Source organism: Alligator sinensis, unplaced genomic scaffold, assembly GCF_000455745.1.
Source record: "Alligator sinensis unplaced genomic scaffold, ASM45574v1 scaffold147_1, whole genome shotgun sequence".
Taxonomy (NCBI): domain Eukaryota; kingdom Metazoa; phylum Chordata; order Crocodylia; family Alligatoridae; genus Alligator; species Alligator sinensis.
This window is the reverse complement of record NW_005841847.1, coordinates 4,695,072-4,721,404: the sequence shown is the minus strand read 5'-3', so window position 1 is coordinate 4,721,404 and position 26,333 is coordinate 4,695,072. Positions and strand designations below refer to the sequence as shown.

The 26,333-nt window shown below is 41.5% G+C and overlaps 1 protein-coding gene across 2 annotated transcripts in view; it reads right to left on the bottom strand.

Moving 5' to 3' along the window:
* Positions 1–26,333, bottom strand: part of ARID2 (AT-rich interaction domain 2) — a 174,009-nt gene that overhangs the window by 18,024 nt on the left and 129,652 nt on the right. For both annotated transcript variants that reach the window (XM_025208535.1, XM_006015932.3), the window contains 2 exons: positions 25,181–26,333; positions 8,959–9,107 (listed from right to left, as the gene is read on the bottom strand). The exon at positions 25,181–26,333 is cut by the window's right edge and continues 1,705 nt beyond it. In XM_025208535.1, coding sequence (XP_025064320.1) covers positions 8,959–9,107; positions 25,181–26,333 — 1,302 coding nt within the window. The remainder of the gene's footprint in view (positions 1–8,958; positions 9,108–25,180) is intronic.

Sequence of the window (26,333 nt, the reverse complement as noted above, 5' to 3'; positions counted from 1 at the left end):
TTGTCTCTTATCTGCCTCCACAGTGAGGTGAGTTTGCTCCAAAAGATCAATGGCTTGTTGTACACTACAGACTCACTGGTGGTGATTCAGTGCTCAAGTCTTCCTAGTACCGATTTCTTCAGGTTAGTATTCAAGGTGTCCTTGAATCTCTTCTTTTGCCCATCTCTAGAATGGTAACCATTGGTGTACTGAGAGTATAGGATGAGTTTCAGGCATCCTTATGATGTGTCCTCTCCAAACGGAGCTGGTGACATATAAACATGGCTTCAATAGTGGTAGAAGTTGCTTGAGCCAGAATGCTAGCATTCATATTTCTGTCCTTTCAACTGGTTTGGAGGAGCTTCCTAAGACACCACTGACGATAACATTCCAAAACTTTTAGGTGTTTTCGATATGTTGTCCAGGTTTCACACCAATACAGTAAGGCAGGAATGACAACAGCTTGGCAGACAAGAAGTTTGGTTTGGATCCTGATGTCACGATCAAAGACATGATTTTGGATACATTCAAAGGCGGCACTGGCAGATTTAATCCAATGCTGAATATCATCGCCTAAGATTGCCATCTAATTTTAATATGTGGAGGGGTAGCTGGTTGGGTTGGGGTAGGTTGGTAAAGTATCTTGGTTTTCATTAAATTGACAGTGAATCCAAGGATTTCATATGCTTTGCAGAAGTGACCAACAGTGACCTGGAGCTCTTCAATTGAGAGAGCACACACAACACAATCATCTGCATACTGAAGATCAGTAATGAAGGTTGTTGATTATCTTGGATTTGGAATGTAACCAGTTGATGTTAAAAAAAAGATTCCCATCCATGCGATTCTGGATGCTGACTCCAGATGGAAGCCTATCAGCAGTGAAATGAGGAGCAGCTGTGAAATAGGTGGAAAAAATGTTGGTGCAATCACATACCCTTGCTTGACTCCACTTCTAATAAGGAAGGGGCTGTTTATGAGCCATTGCTTAAGACAGCTGCTGTCATGCTGTTATGAAGGAGGTCTGATGATGATAACAAATCTTAACAGGTATCCAAATCTTAATCAGGATTTTCCATAGGGCTTCTTTGTTGATCAAATCAAAGGCCTTTGTCAGGTCAATGAAGGTCATGTAAAGATCTTGGTGTTGCTTGTGGCACTTCACCTGCAGTGGTCTAGCAAAAAATTATATCTATTCTACCTTTGAGTGATCTGAAATCACACTGGGAATCACGTAGAATCTCCTTAACAAGGAAAGTGAGTCTATCGAGGAGAATGTGGGCAAGGATCTTCCTAGCTATAGATAGGAGCGCAATAAGACCATGGTAACTGCTACAATATGGTCTCTCTCTTCTTAAAAAGTGGTAATGATTTTGGCACCTCTTAGGTCACTGAGACTCTATTAATGTTTCCAGGTTTTCAGAATAACAACATGTGCCGGTGAGAGAACTTCTTTCACCTTGCTTATAAAATTTCAGCTCCTATTCCATCAGGACCACATGCTTTGCTGTTTTTCATCTACTTAATGGCTTTCAAGGCCTCCTGATAAGCTGGATAGCATGGATTGCAACCTTGACATTGTGGAGAGGCTTGTGTGCTACCAATGACCCCACAAGTGATGATCCTCGAGTTTTGCACTCCTGGTAGAGTCACCCATGGTGGCAAGCTCAAGACCAAATTTCAGACTAGTAACAATCAGCAATCAAAAAAAAATGGTCCTCGTGGGCAGAGCAGGCAGATGAAGAAGGAATATTTCACAATGGCTGAAGGTGAATGAAGGCTGCAGTGGAATAGAAACCTCAGGGTGTCTAGGTTTCACTTGCCATCACATTAAACTTTCCTTTCTGTGAAGTAGCACAGCTGCTGATGCGTAACAGCATCCCCACATTAAAGAATACACATGCAGGCATCTTCAAGGGCAAGTCCTTCAGCAATGAGCCAGTGGAGACATGGGTACGTGCTAGTGAGTTTTGGAAGCCCCTAGTCATGAACTATACAAAGGTGATGAATGGTGGTCATCTGTACTTGGAATTGAGACAGATGTACAATTCAGCAGCTGCAGTTATAACTGAGCAGGCCTACTTAGGATTCACTCTTAAGCAGCTCAACACTATTTAGGATCCACTACCAAGTTGTAAACAATAGATCATTTGCTAACTAAGCAAAGACTTGTTTCAAGGTGCTAGGCATATTTTTGAGATAACATTTCCTTTTTTAAATCTAGGTTCTTTTTCAGCCTACGTCTTTACCTAAAGCAATCTGATTAGTCACCCTCCAAAAGGACAGGCTGTGTACCTGGAGTTTTACTCATCAGCAAATTCTGTTTTCAGGGAAGTAACTTCCTAAGTGTTACATACTATTCCAAGGCTCTACACTTACTCTGACCTAAAATTACTAGAGGATTCTTTTGGTCTGATACCCTCCACTGTCTTAAATAATGCTTCATGTTCTCTAGAAATTAACTGAGTTCAGTTAAGTAATTATGGGAAAGGGGGTGGACACAAAGCAGATGTGAATATGTGCTCATTGCTAAGTGAGATCTTTCTTTATACTGAGACAGCCAACTAGAAATAGCCAACTTTATATAAAGCTGAGCAAAAGAGAAAAGACCAGAATTTTTTACTCTGATTTTGTGTTTGAAATCAACATTATATCCTATACCTGAGATAGTTAGAGACTAAATGTTTTAAACATTGAAATACTACTTCAGGCCTTGGCTGCTGCTAACACTCTGCAAACAGAAGAAATGACCATCTAGTACTACTGCAACTTGTCAGAACAGTTTCTCTCTCCACTAGGGATGAGGGATTTTAGGACCTCAAATGCTGTTTGCCTGTACCTATGCAAATGCCAAGCTGCACTTGTTAACATGATACACTTTTCCAGAGTCAGTGCAAATCTATCCTGCTAACAAAACTTAAAAAGTGACTATGCTACCTTTGCTTGATCTCTTGAAAATAAGTTTACTAAGGCAGGTAAGGGATGCCAGCTATGGATACACAATGTTTTCTACAGGTGTGTGTACAAACAAATATTCTTGCAGTGTGACTTTGTGGGGGACATAAACATAGCTGATCAAAATTCAGTTTCTCTGTTACTAAAATGATCATGAGTAATTTGTCCTAATATTTAACCAGCATTGCTGCAGTTTGCACTGAAACACATTCAAAGTAATATTTTGGTAGTTGACAGACTATTGTTTGTTAGATGGCAATTTTCTTCTAATAACTATTTTGACTCTCATTAAATCATATAAAGCATTAAGCAGTACTTAAGGTACGTATCATGAACATAAACAGTTTCCAGTCTAAGCTCTTCAGTTTAGACAATTTGTTTGCTTCTCCCGGCACTTTCCCCTCCCTCTCTCTCCTGACTCTGAATTTTGTTTTATAATTTCTCTCTCCTCCTTATGCTTTTTCTGTATGACCTTTTACAGCACCTAATGAAGTGAGCTTCAGCTCACAAAAACTTGTGTTATATACCATATTTATTCTATTCTAAAAAAGGGGTTTTCCCCCTCAATTGGTATGGGGGAAAACTTACATTCACATACAAGGAAGCCACATTAAATACATTGTTCATCATTAAACTGCTGTCAAAAGCAGCATGTGTTTAGCGTTGGAAACCAGCTGTGAAGCTGATTAAATGTAGCCAACACTGAGCATGACTATAAAGTACATGGCTTATATCAGGCAAACAATTTAACCCAAGTATTTTTTTTTTTATTAATATATTTCATGTTCCAGGTCAAATCAGTCAAATCAGTTCCAAATCACATTGCCTGAGCAGAACTCAATCATTCCAAAAGCCATATAGATTGAGCAGGCAGAACTCAATCATTCTACATGTATGGCACTACAACCAGTGAGCATCCTCTGTCCCAGGCTCTCACCTTGGGACTTCAGATACTCCCAAATCCATTGGCAGGCATCTTAATACAGGCCCAAGCCTGGAGATCTTGGGATCTGGATGCCCCTAGAACAGGGGTGGGCAAAATACGGCCTGGGGACCAGATGCGGCCCCCCAGGCCATTCTATCCGGCCATGGGGCCCCTAAAAATTTTAGAAAATTAATATTAATCTGCCCTGGGCTGCCTGTCATGTGGCCCTTGATGGCTTGCTGAAACTCAGTAAGCCATCAAGGCTCTCTGCCCAAATAATTGCCCGCCCCTGCCCTAGAAAGTACAAACAAGTATCTTCCATCCTAAACACTTTAGTCTTGAACTTCAGATATTTCCTACTTGATCATGGCTCACAAGAGGTAAGAACAGGTTAACTTTATTAGAAAATGTTAAAGAGCAAGAATGACAAAGCCTTAAGGGAAATACGGAATGCCTGAGTGAGAGACTAACATAAGAGGGATGGTGGTGAGGAAGGGAATGCAACTAGGTTACATAAGCACAACGTTAGCCACGTAAGCCCAGGGGTAGAAGGTGGGGTGGGGAAGAAAGAGGGAGGGAGTCACGATGCTGAGAGAAGAAAAAAGGAGATAAGATATAAACCACAACGAGTCCGCAATGCTGGAGGGGGTGAAGTGAGCAAAGAAGTCGCTCAGTCCATGAAGTCCTATTACGGGGGTCCCTGCCAGGTGGAGTGGACTGACCATGGTTGGGAGTAGCTCTTTAAGTCCATCAGGTTCAGAGTGGGGTTCAGGCAGTCCGCTCGATGGTGGTCGATCTGGTGGGGTTGGTATACTGGCGCTGGCCCCTAATGTGTTCAACGTAGATGTTGCGGGACCAGCGGATGGTGTCAAACACCACGAGGTGCCACATCAGTTTGGTGTAAGGGTGGGAGACACGGCAGGCATGCAGGACGCTCTCGTTGCTGGGGTCCCAGGCTCCAAGTGCTCCCACGACGAGCGTGTCGACTGTCACGTCATAGCTACAGCTCCTCAAGATGTCGGCCAGTGGGGCATACTTCTCCCGCTTGCAAGCCCAGGCGTTGGTGAAGGCTTGGTGCCAGTTCTTGAAGGGAATGGTCACGTCCACAATCACGACCTTCTTGGCCACCTTGCTGGCGATAATGATGTTGGGGCGCATCTGGCTCTCGTAGCCTGGGACGGCGTGGTTCACTGAGATCTCCCCTGCTGTGGCTGGGATGACCTTCGCCACGTGGCCCTTGATCTGAGCCATAAGGCTACAAGCAATAATGCAGCCCACCTGAATTACATGATGGTATCCATCATGCTCAGTAGTTCCCCTCAGCACTGACACTTTTTCAGTCATGCTGAGGCACTACACAGCATAAATTTCAACTTCCTCTTCACTCTCACAACTGAGCTGTGCCTTTCTTTTCCATTTCAAATTATTCCTGTTTCCTTCACCATGCCTTAACATCACCAGATGGGGCCCCAAACAGTTCATTCAGAATCCCTCTATCAGCCTGGCATATATGATTAGTGTGGCACCTGCCCTCCGTGAAGAGGAGCTGGACCAAGTTGCCCTGTGCCTCATCTGCATGTACATTTTTGGAGCAATCCAGGACTTGTGATAAGAACACCAGGTTCCAGCCATGAGTGGGGGCTAATTAGCCCATATATCATTTGTGGGGGGTTATCATGAGTACATGCACAAGCTGAGCATACTAGGCCATGATAATTGGCCTATATGCAAATTACTATAGGCATATTTATTTCAAAGTCAGTGTTTTCTAGTATGTCTCTTCCTTCCATGTGCTCAGGAAGAGCAGGGTCTGACACTAAGGGAAGGAGAGGGGGAGGGAGTCACAGGGGGAAGAAGATAGTGGGGCAGAGGGCGAGGCTGTCACTGAGCCTCTGAGATCTATTTTCCATGCGGTAGCAGTGGGAGGGGGAAAAATTCAAGGCAAACCTCCAATAATTAGATTCTTTATGTGGAAAATTATAACAAAATTATACATTTTCCATATATAGAACCTAAATATTGGGGGGTTATATATTCAGGGTCATTTTATATTCTTCTTTTTTTTTTTTAAATTGAACATAGGATTCTCTGTGCCAGTGTATCCTTTGGAAAGCTGCTTCACTATGTCTTTGCTGACCGAGATCTGCAGATGGAAACTAAGACCCTGGTCTACAATGCAGTGGTTACCTCCATGCTCCTCTACAGGTATGAGATGTGGCTGACGTATCAAAGCCATCTTAAACGCCTGGAATGGTTCCATCAGCGTTGCCTCAGGAAGATGCTTCTCATTATATGGGAAGACCACTGCACCAATGCCAGCATCCTCTCTGCAGCTAACATAACCAGCAGAGAAGCAAAGATCATGAAACATCAACTCCGCTGGGCTGGCCACTGTGCGCAGATGGCTGACACTTGTCTTCCAAAGCAAGTCCTCTTCTCTCAACTCAGTCATGGTAAGAGGATCCACAGAGGAAGTGCTACAAGGATACCCTGAAAGCATACCTTAAGAAGGGTGGCATAAACCTTACAAACTGAGAAAAGTACTGGCTGGTAACAGGTCTCGTGGCGCTGCACCATACATCAAGCCACAACCCACTTCGAAGAGAACCCTCTTACTCAGGAAGCCAAGAAACGGCAGAGGAGGAAGTGAAGTGCACAACATCCTAGCCAACAGCTGTGCCTCCCCAAGCCACCACCTTGGGAAAAACCATATCTGTGGAAAAACTTGCAGAGCACAGATCAAACTCCTCAGACATCTTAAAACTCACCAATAATTCCCCTCCCCCAGCAGACATCATCCTTGTATCGAGGGATAGCCGAATATATTCTAGTAATTACAGTATCTACTTTGGTTAGTCTATAAGGGACAAATCTACCCTGCCTTCTACTTGACTTCAGACAAACATAGCTAACAACATCTCTAAGCTCACAAAGCAAGAGTGGTTCAAGGAGAAAAAAAAGGTCTCATTGCTTATGTCTTGTTTACTCCTTTAAATTGGTTGGTTTTGTTTTTAGGTTTAAACATTAAATGTATGAAATATCAGGGCTTTAATGCTCATATTCTTTTGCTCTGACACTTGAAAGATTGGAGCTGAAGCTGAATCCAATAGAATGGAATACTGACTACAGACTTCTCAGCCCCAAACTGAGGGAAAGAATGAAGCTGGATCTCAGACAGAGTCATTATATGCTGCAGTTTTGCATTATTCAGAATTTATTAAGAATGTCAAATTCTGTCCTCACTTACATGCACACAAGGATGTAATGGAAGCAGAATTTGGCTCAATAGTTTCTCAACAGAAGGACAAAGGAAACTTTATATCAGTTAGGAGACTGCAGGCTATGCCCACATTTGAGCATTTTACTTAATGCTGGCAAAACCACAGAAAAGTCCATAAATTAGCCTATCAATATGGAATATTGTTTACATCTTCCAAACAAATGCACTTTAGTGGATCATTTGAAACTGTCAGTTCAGACTGGTGACAACATTAAACCACAAATAAAAGAGAAAGATCAATGCCACAAAAGTAAAATATAAAGAAAGATTATTTTTCAAAAAGTGTAGAAGAACACAAATCTAAAAGGCAAATTTTAATCATAAAATACTATGGGAATGATGATGCTTGAGAATAGAATGAATGGCCCCTGCTGACACCATTGAGGAAAAAGAACAAAGGATTACTTATCAAGGCATTTTGCATAGACAAAACTTTAAGCATGTGCAACTAAAACTAAACAGTAGAGTCTTTTAAATGTTTGAGTCTTTGTTAATCAAGTAATAAATGATGACCTTGAGGGCGGGCATGCACTGATTGCCACTGGAACATGGATTCGTTGATCTATTTATTGTTAAAAAAGTATCTTTAAGATGGTCTGAATTTATCTTTATAAGACAAACCATAAAATAATCTTATATTTATACGAACACCTCAAGGATCTTATGAACTTTCTAGGTACAAGAATCCTGCCACCCACCAATGATGTACATCTGCCTCTAATGGAAAACATAAAAGCAGTTTAACAGCACACACGAACCCTTTAGGAAACTGACCCAACATTACATCTTTCTACTGACATCATGGGCTCTGGATCACATTAGAAAAAAAAAAGAGACTATATTAAACTGAAACTACCATAGAAAATGTTGGTACAGTCAGAATCTAGCGCTCAGTATTTTTTTGTATCCCATTTAAATGCAACGCTCTCACCAGAATCCTTATTAAGTCCACTGTGACCAATATCTGATGTCTCCTGCATACACACACTAGTTTCTGCCAGATTAGTTGCCCTGATGATCACTTGTCATCTCCTATAGTTAAAATGAATTCTCAAGCCACTGCCAATTTCTTCCCAGTCCTATACAATGAACAAACTCTCCTCTTTCCTTCAAAATTGTTACATCATGTTTTGCTGTTAGATTTGCATCAACAGACTTCTCCCTCTGCATTAACTTCAGACATTGTCCCCCAATATGACTATATTATTTAAAAAGAGAATTGGAAAGATGCCCATATAAGTAAGTTTATGATCTTACACTTCTGTAACGTTAATTCAAATGAGCTCTTCTTCCTCACTCCCCTCTTTTTTTAACCATCTTACTCTGTTGTCTAAAGACTAAGTTCTTTGTGCTAGACATTTATCTCCTTAGTTGTCTGTGAATCCCCATGGCAAACAAATGATGCTATAATTAATATAATCAATCATAATCCAAAGGAATTTGACACATGCTCTTGTTCTTGCAAACCTTAAAATATAAGGAAATAACAAGAAAGCAGTAATTGTTTCTATATGCATAATGCAAAATTAGGAAAAAATAATTCTTCGCACTTACAAAGACTAAAATATTTGCATATAACTAACTGAAAATTAAGTAAAATACATATTAGTTACTTTAAAAAATGGTAGAAAGATGCTGCATTCCCCTTCCTCAACTCTAGCTTCACTTGACATTTTAATAGTTCCTTTGTCCACAGGTAACTCACACAGTATAAGGTGACAGAAGGAAAGGTAACGGATAGTATTTGCATGGACTGCATTCCATGTATAAGCATCTTCAGTACATTAATAAAATGCTGTTAAATAAAATAGCCATTTACTTTTTACATGACTGCCACAGACACATGAAGTTCTGTCCCGGTTTTTTTGCTTGCTCTCCGTGCTGACTTGCTGCAGTGTATGAGGGTGGCTGCAAATTGATCTGCTGTCCCTGTACTTGCACTGTTGGTACCGATGTCACAGGTGTGCTCTGTAGAAAAGTTTCAAACACATAAATTTAAAGACAACATGCTAGAAGCCAGAATATACCCCTATTTATTTTATTGCTTTTTCATACTACACTTAACAATGAAGTTTAAATTTGAATACACTGACCTCCTACATGATGTTGGGTATAACAGCAAAACAAGAAGAATATATGATATGTAACCATCATATTCTGCATTTGTTCTCTGATAAACTAATTGCTTTAGTTTATGCACAAATTCAAATATAGAATTTGAAAAGAACACAGTAACTGGTTCAAACTTCTACTTCTACTTGGGCAGCTTATTAAAAGTTAACTTTCTGTTCTTTAGCAATAAAGAGGGCGTGTAGATTAATATAGTTATATTGCATCGGTAGTGTAAAAATAAAAGTTATGGTATAAATCATTTCAGTTTAAAACATGAATTTCAAAAATTCCTTATAACACGTATTCAGGGGGCCAGGAAACCCCCAGGTAAGGCCTCAGCCTCTGCTACCCAGCCTGGGGCAACTTGACGCACACAGGAGCATGCGTGCAGGGGAGTTCCCTGGGGACAACTAGCAGCAGCACAAATAAGAGTAGGTTTATAGATTAGCACACAAGGAAAAACCTGTTTTCTACATGCCAGGTGTAGGATCAAATTAAATACAATACAATACAATACATGTGATAGCACATTCAAAATATATAATCAGTTCAGCTGATTTGGGTGATGCTCCTCTTCAGTGGAAGAGCTAACTAGGTTGCAATCTCCTACACTATACATTTTTAATTAACACTGATGCAATATATTTAACGTCTTGATGCCCATCTTGCTGGGCTCATTTGATCCCAGCAGTATTTCCTGCCCAAGCGCAGGGAGGCTGGACCCAATGATCTGTAAGGTCCCTTCCAGCCCCTAACAAGTATGAAACTATGAAATATGTGCTGCTGCCAATTGTTCCCAGGGAACATGCACATTTCCATTTGTGGGGTTTAGACCTAAAGGAGCAACAGTTATGACTGCTTTGAAGCAAATAGAATCTTTCGGAAAGAGACCCAAACTCTGAGACTGTATAAATACAAGCCAGATGCACAAAGCCATCAACACAAGGAACATCTTACCTTACCTTTTAATTTTAGAAGAGAATGTTGCTGAAAGAGGACTAAGTAAAATGGGCGTCAATCTAACACTGCCCTATGCTCTTTCAGGAAATTTAAGCTCTATTGCAGAATGCTTAAATTGTCTCACTAATACATTTTTGTCTGTGTGATAATATTTATTGTACAAGATAAACACGAATATCAAAGAAACACCGAAGACTATTAAAAAGCAAACTCTAAACTTCTTTTCTTCTTATACAACTTTGCAAACTCTATAAATTCTGAGTATCCATAAAATAATCCAGTTGATATTCTTTTTACAGGGAATTTCAGAAGCCTTTTATAACCAAATACATAAAATGAAGTAAAATGTCAACAAGCAAACAGATTCCTCCTACTCAATGTTTTAAGATACTATTTTTTAATAGTGAGGAGTATAAATTACAAAACTACAAAAAAGGGGGGATGGAAGCATTGGTTTGTGCCCTTTCTAAAACTAAATGGTAGGTTTCACTACGCTTAAAAGATGCTCCCCATATTTATCCTCTTCTCTCTTCCTTCCAGGATGGTGTTTACATCAAAATCTAGGTCTTTCCATGCTTTGAACTATTAACAGAATGACAACAGAGAGTCCTCTATTTCATTTAAAAGTAAAGGAACTCATAATTTCCATCCATGACTTCCAATAAGTCCTCTACCATAACCAGTGAAGTATTTTTCATGATTCCTAATGTTTTCTAAAGATAAAACAGTAAACAGGAGTCTGTATACAAAGAGCTTGAATACTCTCCTTTCATGCCTCAAAACAGAGCTCATTTTTTATCTTTTTCCAAGCAACTTTCAAAGATCGCATACAATATTTTGCTAAAGTGTTTGCAACTTTATTATTATAATTTCTGGATTACAGCTTTAAAGGAACCCAAATCAAGCAATTGTGATACGTTTAATTTACATACAGTGCTTGTAATTTTTTTCCTTCTATTTCTTTCAGGTGTGATGTAGAATACTCTCTTCTGCTACACGGCCAATTCCTACTCTGGCAAAATCACATATGAGCCCTACTGGAATTGCCAAAATCAGCAAAAAATCCCAAAGAACTTTATGAACTCTGAAATACAGCATTCTTTGAAGCAGACCTTCCATGACAAGGCAGGTAGCGCAGGCAAGCCCCGCTTAACGCTGTTGCACTTAGCACTATTTCGCTATAATGCTCATTTGAAATTGATACCTGATTTCACTTAGCGCCCAGCAAGTTTCGTTATAACACTCGCAGTCGCCATCTTGGGTCATCAAACACTTTCGGTTTCACTTAATGTTCCTTTTGCTTAACGCTCGTTTTTTCAGGAACCAATTAAGCGCACTAAGTGGGGGTTGCCTGTAGTTACAAGTACTCTGTAATTATGAAAACCAGACCCCATGCAAGTGAGAAGAAAAGACAACTGTAAAGGACCTCCTGGATCAAGTCTAGTCTCTTGCTATCATGGAAAATCACATCATTTAATCTCTTCTTAAACTGAGTGAGCTCTATCTTTCCATTTGTTAGGTTTCATTTGTTAGGTCTACTACTGTTATTAGAAGGCTGATCCAGAACCTCTCTGCTCTGATAGCTGGAAATCTTCTAAGTCAGTAGCTCTCAACTTTCTTAGATTCACGGCACCTCTCTCCTGCCCAAATTTGTTTTCTTTAGTGGCCCCTGAGTTGAGAACAACTGTTGTGTTGCCTCAGATTACCTTAGTGGTTCTTAACTGGGGTGCTGCGGCCCCCACCACCACAGCCAGGTGGAACTGCCCCACATGCCTCAAAGAGCCAGAGCAGGAAAGACTACAACAGCATGTATTCTTGCCTGCATTAGGGTTATCTGATAAACTAAGCAGGCAGGAAGGAGTGTGCAGCCCTTCTCAGTCTGATCCTGCATGTTTCCAGAGACATGCAGTCATCTAGTCCTTAAGACACCCAATTACTCTTGTATTCCTGATCTGCTTTTGTACTGATGATACCTCTAGCTCCAGATCATCAAGCAAATTATCAAAATACACCTACTTTTTGTGGCAATTACCTGTGTGTAACATCAATGAATGTGTTAAAATCAGCCCCAATCCTTGATGAACTCCACTCGTTACCTCCTTCTAACCTGATGCTTCCCATTTTCAAAAATGTCTAGTGTCAAACCATTTGGCCAGTTCATTACCTACTTTAAAATACCGTACTGCTTCCCATCTTCTCTACCTTAAGTAATAATTTCCTATGGGTCACTGTGGGAGGGGAGACAAAAGTCCCCCTTCTCAACATGTCCTGGGACTCTGCCCGATGAGCCCCTATACTTACTGCAGGGGCCAGTACGAGCAGCAGCTGGGGGAAAACATCCATGCAGGCTTGGTGGCTCCGCAGCTGCCTAAGCCTGCAGATCGGCAATCCCCAGGGGCAGAGCCTGGGAGCAGCGCGGGCTGCTCAAAAGGCAGCTGGAGAGACACCCAGCTGCCGGGGAGAAGAGACGGAGGCTGCCGGTGTCAGGCGAGCAGGGGAGCCGAGTGAGGAGCAGCAGGACACCAGCGAGCAAGATCAGGACACCAGTGTGGAGCCCCGGACGGCAGAGCCAAGAGGAGAGGAGCAGAATGCTGGCAGGGAGAAGCAGGACACCAGCGGGGAGCCACAGGCGGCGGAGCCAGGTAGGAGTGGCGGAGTGGGGCTCAGGGCAAGAAGACCCAGTGTCCAACGGAGCTGCCTGGCAGGAAAAACCCCGGGGCGGAGCTCAAGGAGCCACAGTTGGCCAGAGAGGCACGGCAGGAAGAGGAAGGTTGTCCCCACAGTCGCAGGCGAAGATCAGGCTCCGCGGGAGCAGCCAGGTACCCTAGTGGGGAAGGGCAGTGACCGATGACAAGAGTTGGTGGGCAGCCAGGTGAAGAAAGAGGAGCAGGTGGCAACTGGCCTAGAACCCAGCTGGGAAGGGGCAACTCCCACCTGTTGGTGGGAACAGGAGTAATTAGCTCCCAACCTACGGGCCCCCTGGAAAGAGTAAGTGGAGGGATCAGTTTCATAGTAGCTAGGGTCAGGAGGGACCTGAACAGATCATCTAGCCTGACCCCCTGCCACAGGCAGGGATGAATGCTGGGTTCCCAAGACCCCAGACAGGTGATCATCCAACCCCTCTTGAATTTGCCCAAGGTAGGGGCGAGGACCACTTCCCTGGGAAGTTGGTTCCAGATTTTGGCCACCCTAACTGTAAAATATTGCCTTCTGATCTCTAACCTAAACCTATTCTCCATCAGCTTAATACCATTGTTCCTTGTCACCCCAGGTGGTGCTGGGGAGAAAAGGACTCTGCCTATTTGCTGTTGATCTCCCCTGATGAGCCTGTAGGCAGCCACCAGGTCCCCCCTCAGCCTCCTCTTCCTAAGGCTGAACAGGTTCAGGTCCTTCAGTCGCTCCTCGTAGGGCCTGTCCTGCTGCCCTCTCACCAAGCGGGTGGCCCTCCTTTGAACCCTCTCCAGGCTGGCCACATCCCTTTTGAAGTGCGGCGCCCAGTAGTGGACGCAGTACTCCAACTGCGGCCTGACCAAGTTGCACAGAGGGGGAGTATCATTTCTCTGGACCGGCTTGAGATGCACCTTTGGATGCATGACAAGGTATGGCTGGCCTTGCTGGCTGCGGCCTGGCATTGGCGGCTCATGTTCATCTTGGAGTCAGTAATCAATGTCGAGTCTCCTTCTCTCCCCAAGGAGGCAGAAGGATCTGGGGAGCTGGAGTCCCCTGTACTTCGTCAATAGACAACTAATGCCTTCGCAGGGAGTGAAGGACCTTTTGAGTTATCATTACCCCAGGCTGGGGCGTGTTTAGTTTGTCTGTGGGTTGGCCTGAAGATTAAGGATCAGTCCCTTGGTGATTGACAGCCGGACACCCTACTCCACTCAGGGCGGGCCTTGGGGGTGAGGAGAGATCACCCCAGGGAAAGGTACAAGGGGGATGAGCTATCCCAGGCTGTGGATATGGTAAGGGTGGGGTAAAGGGGAGGTCTGGAGCCCCACGAAGAAAGACCCAGGGCTGTGACCCTGCTGGGACCACCAACAGGGAACTGCCTCCCCCATCTATCAACATCAAAGTCGTGGCAGGTGAGTAGGGGCAGTGCTCAGAACCACCTAGGTGGCCCTATAGGGGCAGTGCTCAGAACCACCTAGGTGGCAGTAGGGGGCAGTCTCACCCTAGGGCCTCGCTAGGGAGAAAGACGCAAACCAAGAAGGGGCCAAAACCATACAACACCTACCAGTGATAGTCACCATATCAGACACTTAATGGAAGACCAAATACATGAGATATATCACATTTTCTATGTCAATACAATCAGTGAGGTGATCAAAGAAAGCTATCAAGTGAATCATGTAAGAACAGTCTTTGATAAATCCATGTTGCATTTAATTCTATTTTCCATTTATTTCTGTAGTTTTAATTATTCTTCATTGCAAAATTTGTTCTAAAGCCTTCCATACTATTAATATCATACTAATTGGCCTGTAGCTGCCCAGATCAGCCTTTCCTTTTGTTTTTAAAATGGAGAAATTATGTGTTATTTTCCAATCATTTGAGCCTTCACTTTGCAAACTTTACACTGAAAAAAAAGCGTTAAAAGAAAGTTATTTCCGAAGTTGAAAAAGAAAAGCATTTAATTCTGTGGAATTATACTGATTGCCCAAATAGGTTATTAATAGGGTCTCCTACCACTTAAACTAAGCAGGTTACTGGTAGCATTAGATTGCTGTTATTTTCTATGTGGACTTGCTTTGGAAAGGATGAACATACACGTGCTCTGACACAGGGTTGCACAGCCAACTTCCAACACCACACACGAATGTCGAGTCCCTGGAATCCACTGTTCCATTCCGGTTCTGTATGGGAGCTTGTCTAATACAATGATTCTCAACCAAGTTGCCAGAAGGTATGAGGCGGTAAGTACAACAGGCTCTAGCTTGTCATTGCCTAGCCACTGCCCCATCCCTCTGCAAGGAGGTACCGTACTATATAAATTAGTTTTCAAAATGGGGTGCTGCTCAAGTCTCAAAAACTGTGGAGGGGTGCCTCAAGCCAAACTAGGGGTATCTCGAGTTCAAAATGTTGAGAGCTACTGGCCTAATGCGTACAGACCTATCCTTCCAGTTCCTAGCATGCCACACACCACCTTTTACAATGGCCATCCTCCTCAAGCCTTGCACCCTGTGCTAAGCCCTCGCCACTGTCTGACTCCTCCCCTCTTGGTCCTTCCCATCATTCTTTCCCTGTTCTTAATCTCATTATGCAGCTCCTGTCCTCACTACCCCTGACTGTCCCTATCCTTTCCTATCCCCAATTTCTATTTCTTTTACCATTTCTTCTGCATAAGTCCCCTTTCATTTTCTATCCCTCTCTGCTTCAAACTTTTCTTCTCCCTCAGGCTCTTATCTTTCCTCTGAAGTCATTTCCACATTCCTTGTCCTGAATCCCTTGCTCTTTTTCTCCCATCCTTTCTTCACTCCTCTGCATTCAAGTCAGACAGCTTCTTCCTTCTCCTCCTTGCTGCCTGGCTACCACCAGAAGATTACTAACATCAGCTCCTGTATTTAATATCACAGCAGTCCCTGGCAGCTAGGCATATTACCAGGGGACTCCTGCTCAGCCCTTGCACCTCGGAGATGAATATGGCATATGGAGTCTGGAAGGCCCTGGGTACCATGCAAGACTGTGTAGCCACAGTGCAAATGGTATTTTTGGCAAATGTAGCTACCAAACTCAACAAGTTTCTACCTAGTGAGTATACAGCCCCTTCCCCCCCCAGGAAACGTGGAACTTTTCTGGATAAACTTTGGCAGATGTTCACAGGGACACAAACTGCACAACCTCCCTTGCCAAGTGTTAAGTCCATACTCCAAAGCACTGAACCACCATAGCTTCTCAGCAAAACACCCATACAATATTTTGAAGTTGGTAAAAATACATTTCTCTAAATCACTTTTGGAAACGGCTGAGCTATTTCTGCTTAAATAATTTGTTTTAAAAACTCAACCTGAGGCAGATGCACAGCATGGAAAATTTAAATTCAAAACATTTTAAGTTTGGAAAAGATATAAGTAAATGAAAACTGGGCCTGATCCCGGAAGATGTCAGGCAACTGTAACTATAGGCATTGCTACCTGTGCCATCTACAATAAAACCCACAACATCTGTGTCTACTCAAGTTCTTGGTGTTTCTTTCTTGTTTGCCCAAGAAACCATACCATTGTTCTCCAAAAGTAGTAAAAGAATTTCTAAATATTAATGCCCTGAAACAATTAAAGATGTGTCACAGTATAAAAATGGGATTGTGGCACTCCAGTCAGCTATATTTTTAATGGAAAAGAAAAACAATAGTCATAGATGTCATAATTATCACTGCAATGTAATAACAAAATATACAACATCTCTCATTTTAGCTTTCTTTCTATTTGCTTTATTTATATTTATTTACCCATGCTTACATAATTTCCATTCATCTGTATATTATGATTTTAAACAGCATGACCACACTAGCTTTGGAAAGGGACGGGCAGAAACTAGGACAACTACACAAGCTAGCTTATACAAATAAAACCTATCCCACCTTTGCTCCAGGACATAGGTCCCAATTGTACAAACATTTAAAGATATACTTAGATAAGTAGTCACTTAAGGCAGATGAGACTACTCATGCTTAAGCCTCATCCATACTGGTATAAAGGTGCTTGGATGGGAAAGCTTATTCTCACCAGCAGAAAAGTTACGCTAATGTATAAAGACACCTTTTTTTGTGGAATACCTGCGTCTGTATAAGGGTAACAACACTGATTAAAGAAAAATTCTTAAATCATACAGTTACTTGGGTATGCATCTATGTGCTGAATGCAGATCAGGGTAAAGCGTTTATACAACTCAGGCCCCGAATGGATCATTCTTTACTGTCTTTTCTGGAACTTAACAATTCAGTTACTTCTCTTTACATTAACATAAGCAAAGTCTCCCATTTAGGGAAGCATATACTGCACTCATAGGAAAAGTAGTTTGTGTTTATTTAGTGCTTTCCCTTCTGCAGAATCAAAAATTGCCTTAAAAATTTAGACTCAAACACCCATTTTTTTCACGAAGACTGATCCTTTTCCTTGAGGCCCACCAGTGTGGAACAAATTGTGCAAAGAGTGCCTAAAACTAGTAAATGCATACTGAAATTGCTTCAACACTCAAATACAGCCACTTCTGGGTGATAGGTGTCAATCCTTGAAAACAGCCACACTGCTCTCTACAGTTAAACGGACACTGTCAACTTGATTTATTTAAACTCCTGTTTCTGCCAGACTAGCCTTTAAAGCAGTGTGTGTGTCCTGGATTTCTAAAAATCTTTATACCTTTTTATATGGGTTCTTGTAATTTATTTTTTTTTAAATGATTACAAGAAGCTTTTCACCCATGCCTTGCCTAAGGACTCCTCTCTATTTGGGATTTAGTCAACGATGGCCTGTAAAAGTTGTAGCTACATACTAATGTAAAACCTCAAGTTTAGATACGGAAAACCAGGACATGAGGAGTTTGTGTTAAGTTCTGCTCAGAACTGGCTGAGCCACATAGGCTGCCATCTCCAAAGGTCTGAATTCAGTCTAATCCCATGTACAGAAAATGTCTAACTGACTTCTATGATGGAAACTATAAAAGTGACTATGTAAAGTGTTCTCAAATGCACATAGTAAAACTTACACAAGAATCCAAACACACTATAAATATATTCTACAAAAGGAGAGAAAAGGATCTAAAGAATACAGATTTTAATCTTGCTTCCAGAGACTGTTGCAATGGAGATAACTATAACTGGTGGCCAGAGATAACAATGGCTACTCTCTAAGCACACACTTGGAGCTAAACCACTGTGGCTAATTTTGGAGGCAGCTGTATGATCACTTACCCATGAAGCTGGAAGCAAGCTCCTGTGAAGGCAGCCTCTGAAGGATATTAATTTAAAGTATATATTGCAGGGGGGGGGGGGGGGGGGGGGAGAGGAAGTAGACTGGCACATTTCATGCTTTTAACCAAACTCAGACATGCCCCAATCTAAGCAAGATCTTAGGTACATACATAATTTTAAACAGGATGTTAAGTACTGTTGACCTCAGCAGAAGTATTCATACGCTTAAATGCTTTTGTTGGATCAAGACCTCAGGTGTCTTATAAAATTTTAGTGGACCCATAGCTCATGCCACACAAAAATTTCCAAGATTCTTATAAAGTATTACATCTATCCAAATTGTGTGGCATTATGAATCTCAATGCCCATTTTAAAATCATACCCTTAATTACCCTACCAGAGGCACCTATGTGAAAATTGACAAGTGGAAACACCTTAAAAAAACGTGTAATCACAGAAACAAGGATCTCCCACCCTGTAAAATACATAGGACCACCTCATTTTTTAAGATGACCGTACTAATTTAAGGCCTTACAGACACTGAGTTTTTAGCTATATACATACAAACCCTTACAGTGTACCAATCAAATCGGCAGCTAAATCTGTCCAGAGTAAGCTGCATCAGTACAAGTGACTATTAACACGAATACATTGGCAAAGTAGTTAAAAACCCAGTGTAGCCAAATTGTAAAATATTTTTGAGAGTTTCAATTTTGGTTATGTCTACATGGGGGAGACAAATAGTCGGTGGACAGTCCACCAACTCTTCAGTTGCCAGGTACATTTATGGGGCCCCTGCCCATGCCAGGCCCAGAGCCCATCTTACTCCCCCTGCCCTTCTTCTGGGGCCCCTATTACCACCAAAGCCAGGCCTTTCAGCCCATCCCCTCCATTTCTCCACTTAGCTAAAAAGAGGGGGAAAGAGAAAGTAGAAGAAATTGTATCCAGAATATCAGAATCCCAGCTGTTTGGCTAGGGAGCCCCCAACCTCCTACTTATCTCTTCACTCTCCCTGCCTCAATCCTGTGAAGGGAGGGGGAGAGAGGAGTGAGGAGCATAACAGGTTGCTGCAGCCTAGAAGAGGCTGCAGCATTTTGAAATATTCCAGTCAGGAGCAGCACAGATTATGTGCGCCCCTTGGCTGAAGCATTTATTTTCTGAAAAGTTTCCAAGTGAGCTTCATTTGGAAATATGTCAACTGTACATCCGTCTGTAACAGGGTCGCCTCCAGGGGTGGCCATGAAGTCCCTGGAGGCCCTTGTTGCCCTTATCTACTCTGCTCTTCTTTGGGCAGTCACTCCATCTCTCACCTGCCACACCTTGCTGTTTTGCTTTTTTATATAAAGGAGGCTGCTCCAGGGCTTCCCAAGCTAGTTCACACACTAATGGCTACCAGGTGCCCATGATCACTGCCTTAAGGACTATTTGCATGGTTCATTAGCCCCTACACCAAGCCCCAAGCCTTTCAGATGTCATCATCATTCACTGGTGTCCCTCACTGCTGTTCATTCTATGCACTCAGCCACTCTCTCCGGGCTCCTCAGTATGCTCAGCTTCTCTCACTTGGCTCACTGGTTCGCCTCTTAGCCTCTCTCCAGGCTCTTGGACCTTCTCTACTACTTAGCTCCTTCCCAAGCCTCCAGACTGCTGCAGGCTGTACTCCCCATGCTGGCATTCAGGAACAGCAGCCATCCTTCTGAGAAGATGTTCCCGTAGAAGCCTCCAGGATCTTACTGCCTGCTCACCTCAGGGCTGGGGCTTGTATCCTTCCTAAGGCTAGCCTAATGAGGTGAGGCTCTCATTAACCCCCCTCACCACTTGCAGGTGGCTTTTCCAGCTACCTTGCTTCTTAAAGTGGAAAGTGCCCTAAGCTGCTGGACTTGTAGATGCACAGAGCTCAAGTGAGTGGAGAAGACTTATTTTGTCACCAAACTAAACAAGTCAGCATACAATCATGGCCTTAGTGCGTTTCAAAATTCCACTCTATGTACCTGGCTTCCTCACAACAGTAAAACTTGTGGCAAAAGGTAGCCTAGAAGTTGAAAATGAAGGAAGCAGGATTGCTTGGATTGCTTGGGTATGAAGGAAGGGTCAGGTGAGTTAGTAGGTATCAAGATAAAATTTATTTTTTACTGATAACAGATTACTGAAGTTTTAAATCTCATTGCAACAGCATACTTCAGGAGTGAATGGCAATGAAAGGAGTTTCTGTATTTTAGTATCTCCCTGGGAAAAGCTGCTTTGTTCTGTGGATCAAGGAGAATGATACCTTTTGGGGCTGTGCACCTGCTTTCTGGTGCATGGTAGCTCTGCTGACCTTTGGTAGGCCAACATTTTTGGCAGCCTACTTCCCATGCAAGAGTGAGTCAAAGGGGCTATCTTAGGAAAAATGGAGTGCATATTTACAAAGAGGCAGAAGTGATTAACAGGGAGTAACTTTTTTTTAAAAGCCAGATATGCAATTTAAATCTAATTTTCTCACATTTGAGAATTTGGCATGGTATCAGAGCACTGCTGTGAAATTCAAACCAACTGGGAGAATCAGTGTTGGTTATGTTCAACAGATGTTCTATAAGAGCTTGAATTAAAAAAGTGCACAGGTAAGTAACTGCTTGTTTCCTTTTCTTTCTTCATCCATCAGTCCAGCACAACATCTCAGGGAACTAACAACCCATATCCAGAAAACATCCAAATAAAAAATGCCAGGTCCTTCCTTCCTTCAGACTACATATTAAAAGCCTGTCTAAATGCAGCTGCAAATATATAAAAAAATCATGTAGTAATACTGTGTCACATGCTTGTATTTCAACATGATCCATTAAGCAAGGTGACATTTGTATATTTTTTACTCTATAAAAATATTATTTGGTTTTATATTGTATATATGATTATTTCAGATGCCTTTCAACATGCTTTGCTAAGCTGTACAATTAAAGAAATCAATTTGAAATAGAGGAAGGCATCAGAGAATATGGTAACACTGTCTAAATACAGATACCTATGTATGCAAGAAGCTGTATTCCACTGCTGTTCTACACAGCTTGAGTCTGTAGTCTTCCTTCCTTTAATAGCCTGGTTACATCAAAACAACTTTTCTCTTTATTTTACCTATATCAACTAAATACAACTTGCATGTTCACACTATAGTTCACACGTTTGGCCTCTCTTCCACCCTCCAATTTCCTCCTTCTCCTCCAGTCAATCTTTAATTCTTTTTTCTGCTTGTGCTCCAATGATCTTTATCACTTCCTGTTTTCACACATTTCTACTTCTATCTTGCTCTTGCTGCTCTTTAACTCACCGCTCTTTCACACTTTCTCTTTCTCCTAGTAGCTGGTGAATATGCTAATCTTTGTACATGGTATATAACCAATACCTTCCTTCTCCTATTCTTCCAGCTTCTTTCCCAGCCCATCCTAACTACTGTTCTCTAACTTAACTCTGATTTTCTCATTTAAAACAGAAACGTACCAAGAAATGTACGTATAATGGAAGTAAGTAACTTCATAATCCTCCTTTAATTCCCATCTCATGTTATTTTCTCTCATTGTGTCACCAACAGTAATGAAAAGATAACAGAGGACAGAGCACACACTAGATGAGTACTTGGCAGAAGTCTTGCTTCAATTGTTCCTTGTTTTGTTTAAAATTACTGAGATAAATCAAAATACTGTAGAATCTGGTTAAAGTGAAGGAAATGTTTGTTTATGGGCTCAGCATTGAAGCACACAGATAACATTTCACTGAAGTATTTTGGGATTTTGTTTTGGATAATTCAGCATCTAAGAATACACCATTTGCAACTGTTTACTGCAGCGCATTTTACATGGAAAATGCCAAATTCTAGCTGACTTTGAATTTAAACTTCATTGCTGAACAACAAGAAAGATTTCTACACCTCCCTGCCTGTCTGCCATCTGACACCACTGGAGAAGGAATCCTGTCTTATCTGCACAACAAAGAGCAACTCACAAAGACACTCTCATGGACCCAGAGGAACAGACTTCCATCTTCAGCTTCCTCTGTGCAAAAAATGAAGTGTATTTCCTACATATGGGGACTTTTTACCTTCTTTAACTTGTCCTGAGTCTGAGGAAGGCATGTGAGCCTGAAAGCTTGCAGAAAAAGATAATTTTTTTGCGATTTTTTTTAGTTGGTCTAATAAAAAGGTATCATCTATGAACCAAGTTTTGCATTTCTTTTCTTGGGACTACATTCAAGCAGGCAAAACAGCTGATAAACAGAAGTGTACATATTCAGGCAATAACAATCTTCTGCCCATTGCCCTTGGTCCTCTCACAAAACTATTCTGAAATCCAACATTTACATCAAGGCTGTTCAACTTCTAAGTGGCCAGGGGTTGAACACCCCAGAGGAGCTGCTCACTCACAGGCCATACCAGGACAAGTCACGGGCCCCCGGGACTGCACAGACACCTTCCCCACCTGCTGCACCACATGCCCACTGCCACTTGCGTGCACACACTGCGCACCTGCATGGCTCCAAGCTCAACCTCAGCTTTCCCTGCTGCACTGCCCCACCTCCTGGAGCAGAAGCAGGCAGCAAAAGCCAGAGAAAAGACAGGGAGAGACTTCTGGTGTGAGTGAGGGGAGTGATGGGGAGAGCAGTGGCTGAAAAGAAACTCAGGGGCTGCAACTTAACTCCTCATGGGCCACATGCAGCCTGCAGGCCACCAGCCAGAAAACCCTGATTTATGTCCATAAGAAATATGCTGCTCATACTCTCAACACAAATTTGAGATGGGAGTTAAGTGTTTAAAATAATTTTACAGAACAATAGCATCTACTATTCAGCACCTGTGCCACGTACAATAGAATTCCAGTTGTAGTTGGGTCTGAGACCATACCAAATCAAACAATTAGTTAGGGCTCATCATCAAAAACAGTGACCAATAAAACTACTGGTCTTCTTTCATAATCCTAAATATTTTAAGCAGATAAAGACAGCCTGTAGACAGGAGGAAAAGGGTAAGCAGATAGAAGGCGAGATTATTTGTTGACTGACTAAAGTAACTCTCAACAGCTTTAGTGAAACCTGCATCTGCATCATTCCCTCAGCTGATAAACGCAGTTGGCAGCATAGTTGTGTGAATAGGTAAAGGACCACAACAGAAATAATGAGAATGTGACAAGGAAAAAAAAGGGTGTTTTACCCATTTTTTAAAAATACCTCACAACTTCTTTTTGTTGTGGTAGGTATATGCTTAAATATACTATAAAGGGAAAAATTAATTCATAGTCTTCTTACTCTTTCTTAACATTCTGAAAATGTCAAATTTTAACTATTCTCAGAAATAATTCTTAATTCACATCAGTCAGTTGTCTAGAAAGTAAGTATGCTGTCGCCTATTTTAGTGGAAAAAACACCCCAACAGTTCAATCACAAATATATGTATGAATTTAGCAAGGCTAGAGGAAAAAAATCCAAACTGCACAACCCCTATAACGCTATGCAATGCATGATTTTCAGCTGACGAAAACATACCAGGGAAATTCTGACTAGCAAAGATGGGATGAACCTTAAGTTTGCTGCTCATAGGTATTTTTTCCATCAAACAACTTTGATTCATATCAAAGATAAATAAAACGACCAAGGATTACATTATATAACTTATCTATACTTGCAAAATATATTTTCACAAACATGTTTTATGACTGTTAAAAAAAATCCTTTGTATTTTTAGGGAAAAACACCTCTCTCCCCCTCAGGTAAGGAAGCCAAGGACTTATTAAAATTGAATTGTATTTTAAAAAAAAAAAACAAATCCCCCCCCAAAACAAAACATCTTTCAGTGAAAAATCTAATGTGGTGATAGAAAATAATGTCTGATTATTCAGGATGGTTTTAAGTGGACTGTACTTACAGTTTAGTTTTGGAGCATAAAGGTTACATCTACTAAATCCTGAAAAGGATTTAGAAAAGAAAAGGACTGAACAAATACTTAATCTTGTCTCAAGTGATAAGAACACTAACCCCTTAAGAATTTCCCTGGTTCTCTCTCTCTCATTACATTTTACCTGCCTCCTACCATATAAAATCTATTGATGCCATTATTTACTCTAATCCAAAATTTGAAATAATTTTCTTTAAATCAGAGTAACGGTATTTTCTGCCCAAATACCTTACTAAAATGAATTTTAGAGATAGAACAATCTTGAACTGAGTAAATATGTGCTTAAAGTCATACAAAAAGAGTGAACATATATTATACTGGCATGAGGTCTGAGGAAGCTCATACTATATGGTAAAGTAAATTTAGCCACAGAAAGAAACTAATGCCCTTTCAATTTGATGCATGTGAGAACGTGATGCATGAGACAGTTCTACCCACATAGAGTCCAGGAGGTATAACTGCCTGGAGTCAAAGGCTGTTAATAAAACAGCATCCTTTCTGACTAATGAATATAGGCACTGTATTCTACTAACTGCTGCAGTGAAACATTTATGAGCTTACTATCTTTTAAGAATCTCCAAAGGCAAAACCCACTTCAACAAGCTAGAAGACACTGAAATGAAAAGCTTTAACACAACAGCTAGGCAAACAATCACTCAAAATTCATGCATCAGAAACACAGTTATGAAACCTATAACATAGGTATGTATAAGAAAGCTATACAGAATACTACACAACTGTGATTATTACTTTATAGGATACTTATCCTCAATGGTGGCGGCTAGATACGGGCAAATATTTTTAAGACTCCAAGACACAAGGAACTATGCTTTGCTTTCCAAATAATAACACAATTTAATTTAGAGAACAGTGAGCATGTGCATTTTTCCACAATCCATTAGAGAGATGTAACCTATTAGAAGTTAATCCTTTTCAATGCATTTACACTATACTAATATAACTGGCATCAAAAACTGAATGAGCATCATCAGAAGAACTTAACTATGCAAGAGTCCACGAACCATAACGTAGAGTATTTAAAAATACTACATACAGGATAATATAAGATTAGCAAATTTGCATTTTCATGTATCTAGCTCTCATATAAATATCATCTGATAAAATAAACATGAAAAAAGCATTACCTACCTGTGTGACCATGCTTTGTACATATGTTGCTGGATGCTGCTGCTTTTGCTGAACAGCACTTTCTATTGCTACTTTAGCTACAGTGCTTGGATCCGCTCCAGCTGGCACAGCAACCATAGTAGCACTGCAACCAGCATTGTTGGGGTCACTGATTGTAACAATTCTAACTCCTACTTTATTTGGAATTCCTGGAACAGTTTCCCTATCATTATCCTCTGCTGGCCTCTTTACAGTTTTGCATTCTGCTGTGCCATTAGTAGACCGAACTTCAGATGATAGGGTAGATTGGGACCCTCTAGATCCCGAGTGTGGAACTGTTATGATTTGATGCCCCTGTATAACAGAGGCCGTAGATTGTGGAGAGACAACTACACTTGGGCGTTGCTGAGGCACATCTGAATTCACACTTGAAGCTAGAGGTCCATTAGGTAAATCAGTATTGGTACCACTAAGTTGTTGGGGTAACAGTTTTGCAGACTCCTGTGTACCGCTTACAATGGGTGAACTATTCAAAGTTAATACAGGCCCATTAGAAATTCTTTCCCCTTGATCACCTTTGGCAGTATCTTGCTGTGTGGCATCCAAATTCCCTTGTTGTTCCACTGGAGATATCTCACCATTTCCTACATGATTGGAAGTTTTGTGATTTGGAATGTTTTTGCTCAAATGAGAACCATCACCTTTATCAAAATCACAGATTCCATTAACCAAGGGCTTCTTCAAATCACTTTTAATTTCCTGTGTGTCCATTTGCTCAAAGTTCTGCTTTCCAGGAGATCCATTCTCACCCAATTCTAATGATGGCCCATTTCTGACTTGTGAGCACTGATTGGCCTCATTTTGAGCTTTCCCTGAGTTAGAAGGAGGTAGACTGGAGTCATTATACTTTCTCCCATTTAAAAGACTTCCCACCTGCATTTCATTTTCATTTGCATCTCCATTGCTGGCATTCACAGCTCCTCTTCGACAGGAGGGATTCTCCATTACTTCAATTTTACGTTCATGAATGTGTAAACCTGTTGCTTCCTTTGCTTCTTCCTCCTTTTGGCAAATAATTTTATCACCTTTGAATGGTGGAGCAGCAGCACACGGTGATTGTCCAGCTGGAGGTGCTTGAGTAGTCGGAAGTGTTTGCACCTGTAGCCCAACTCCT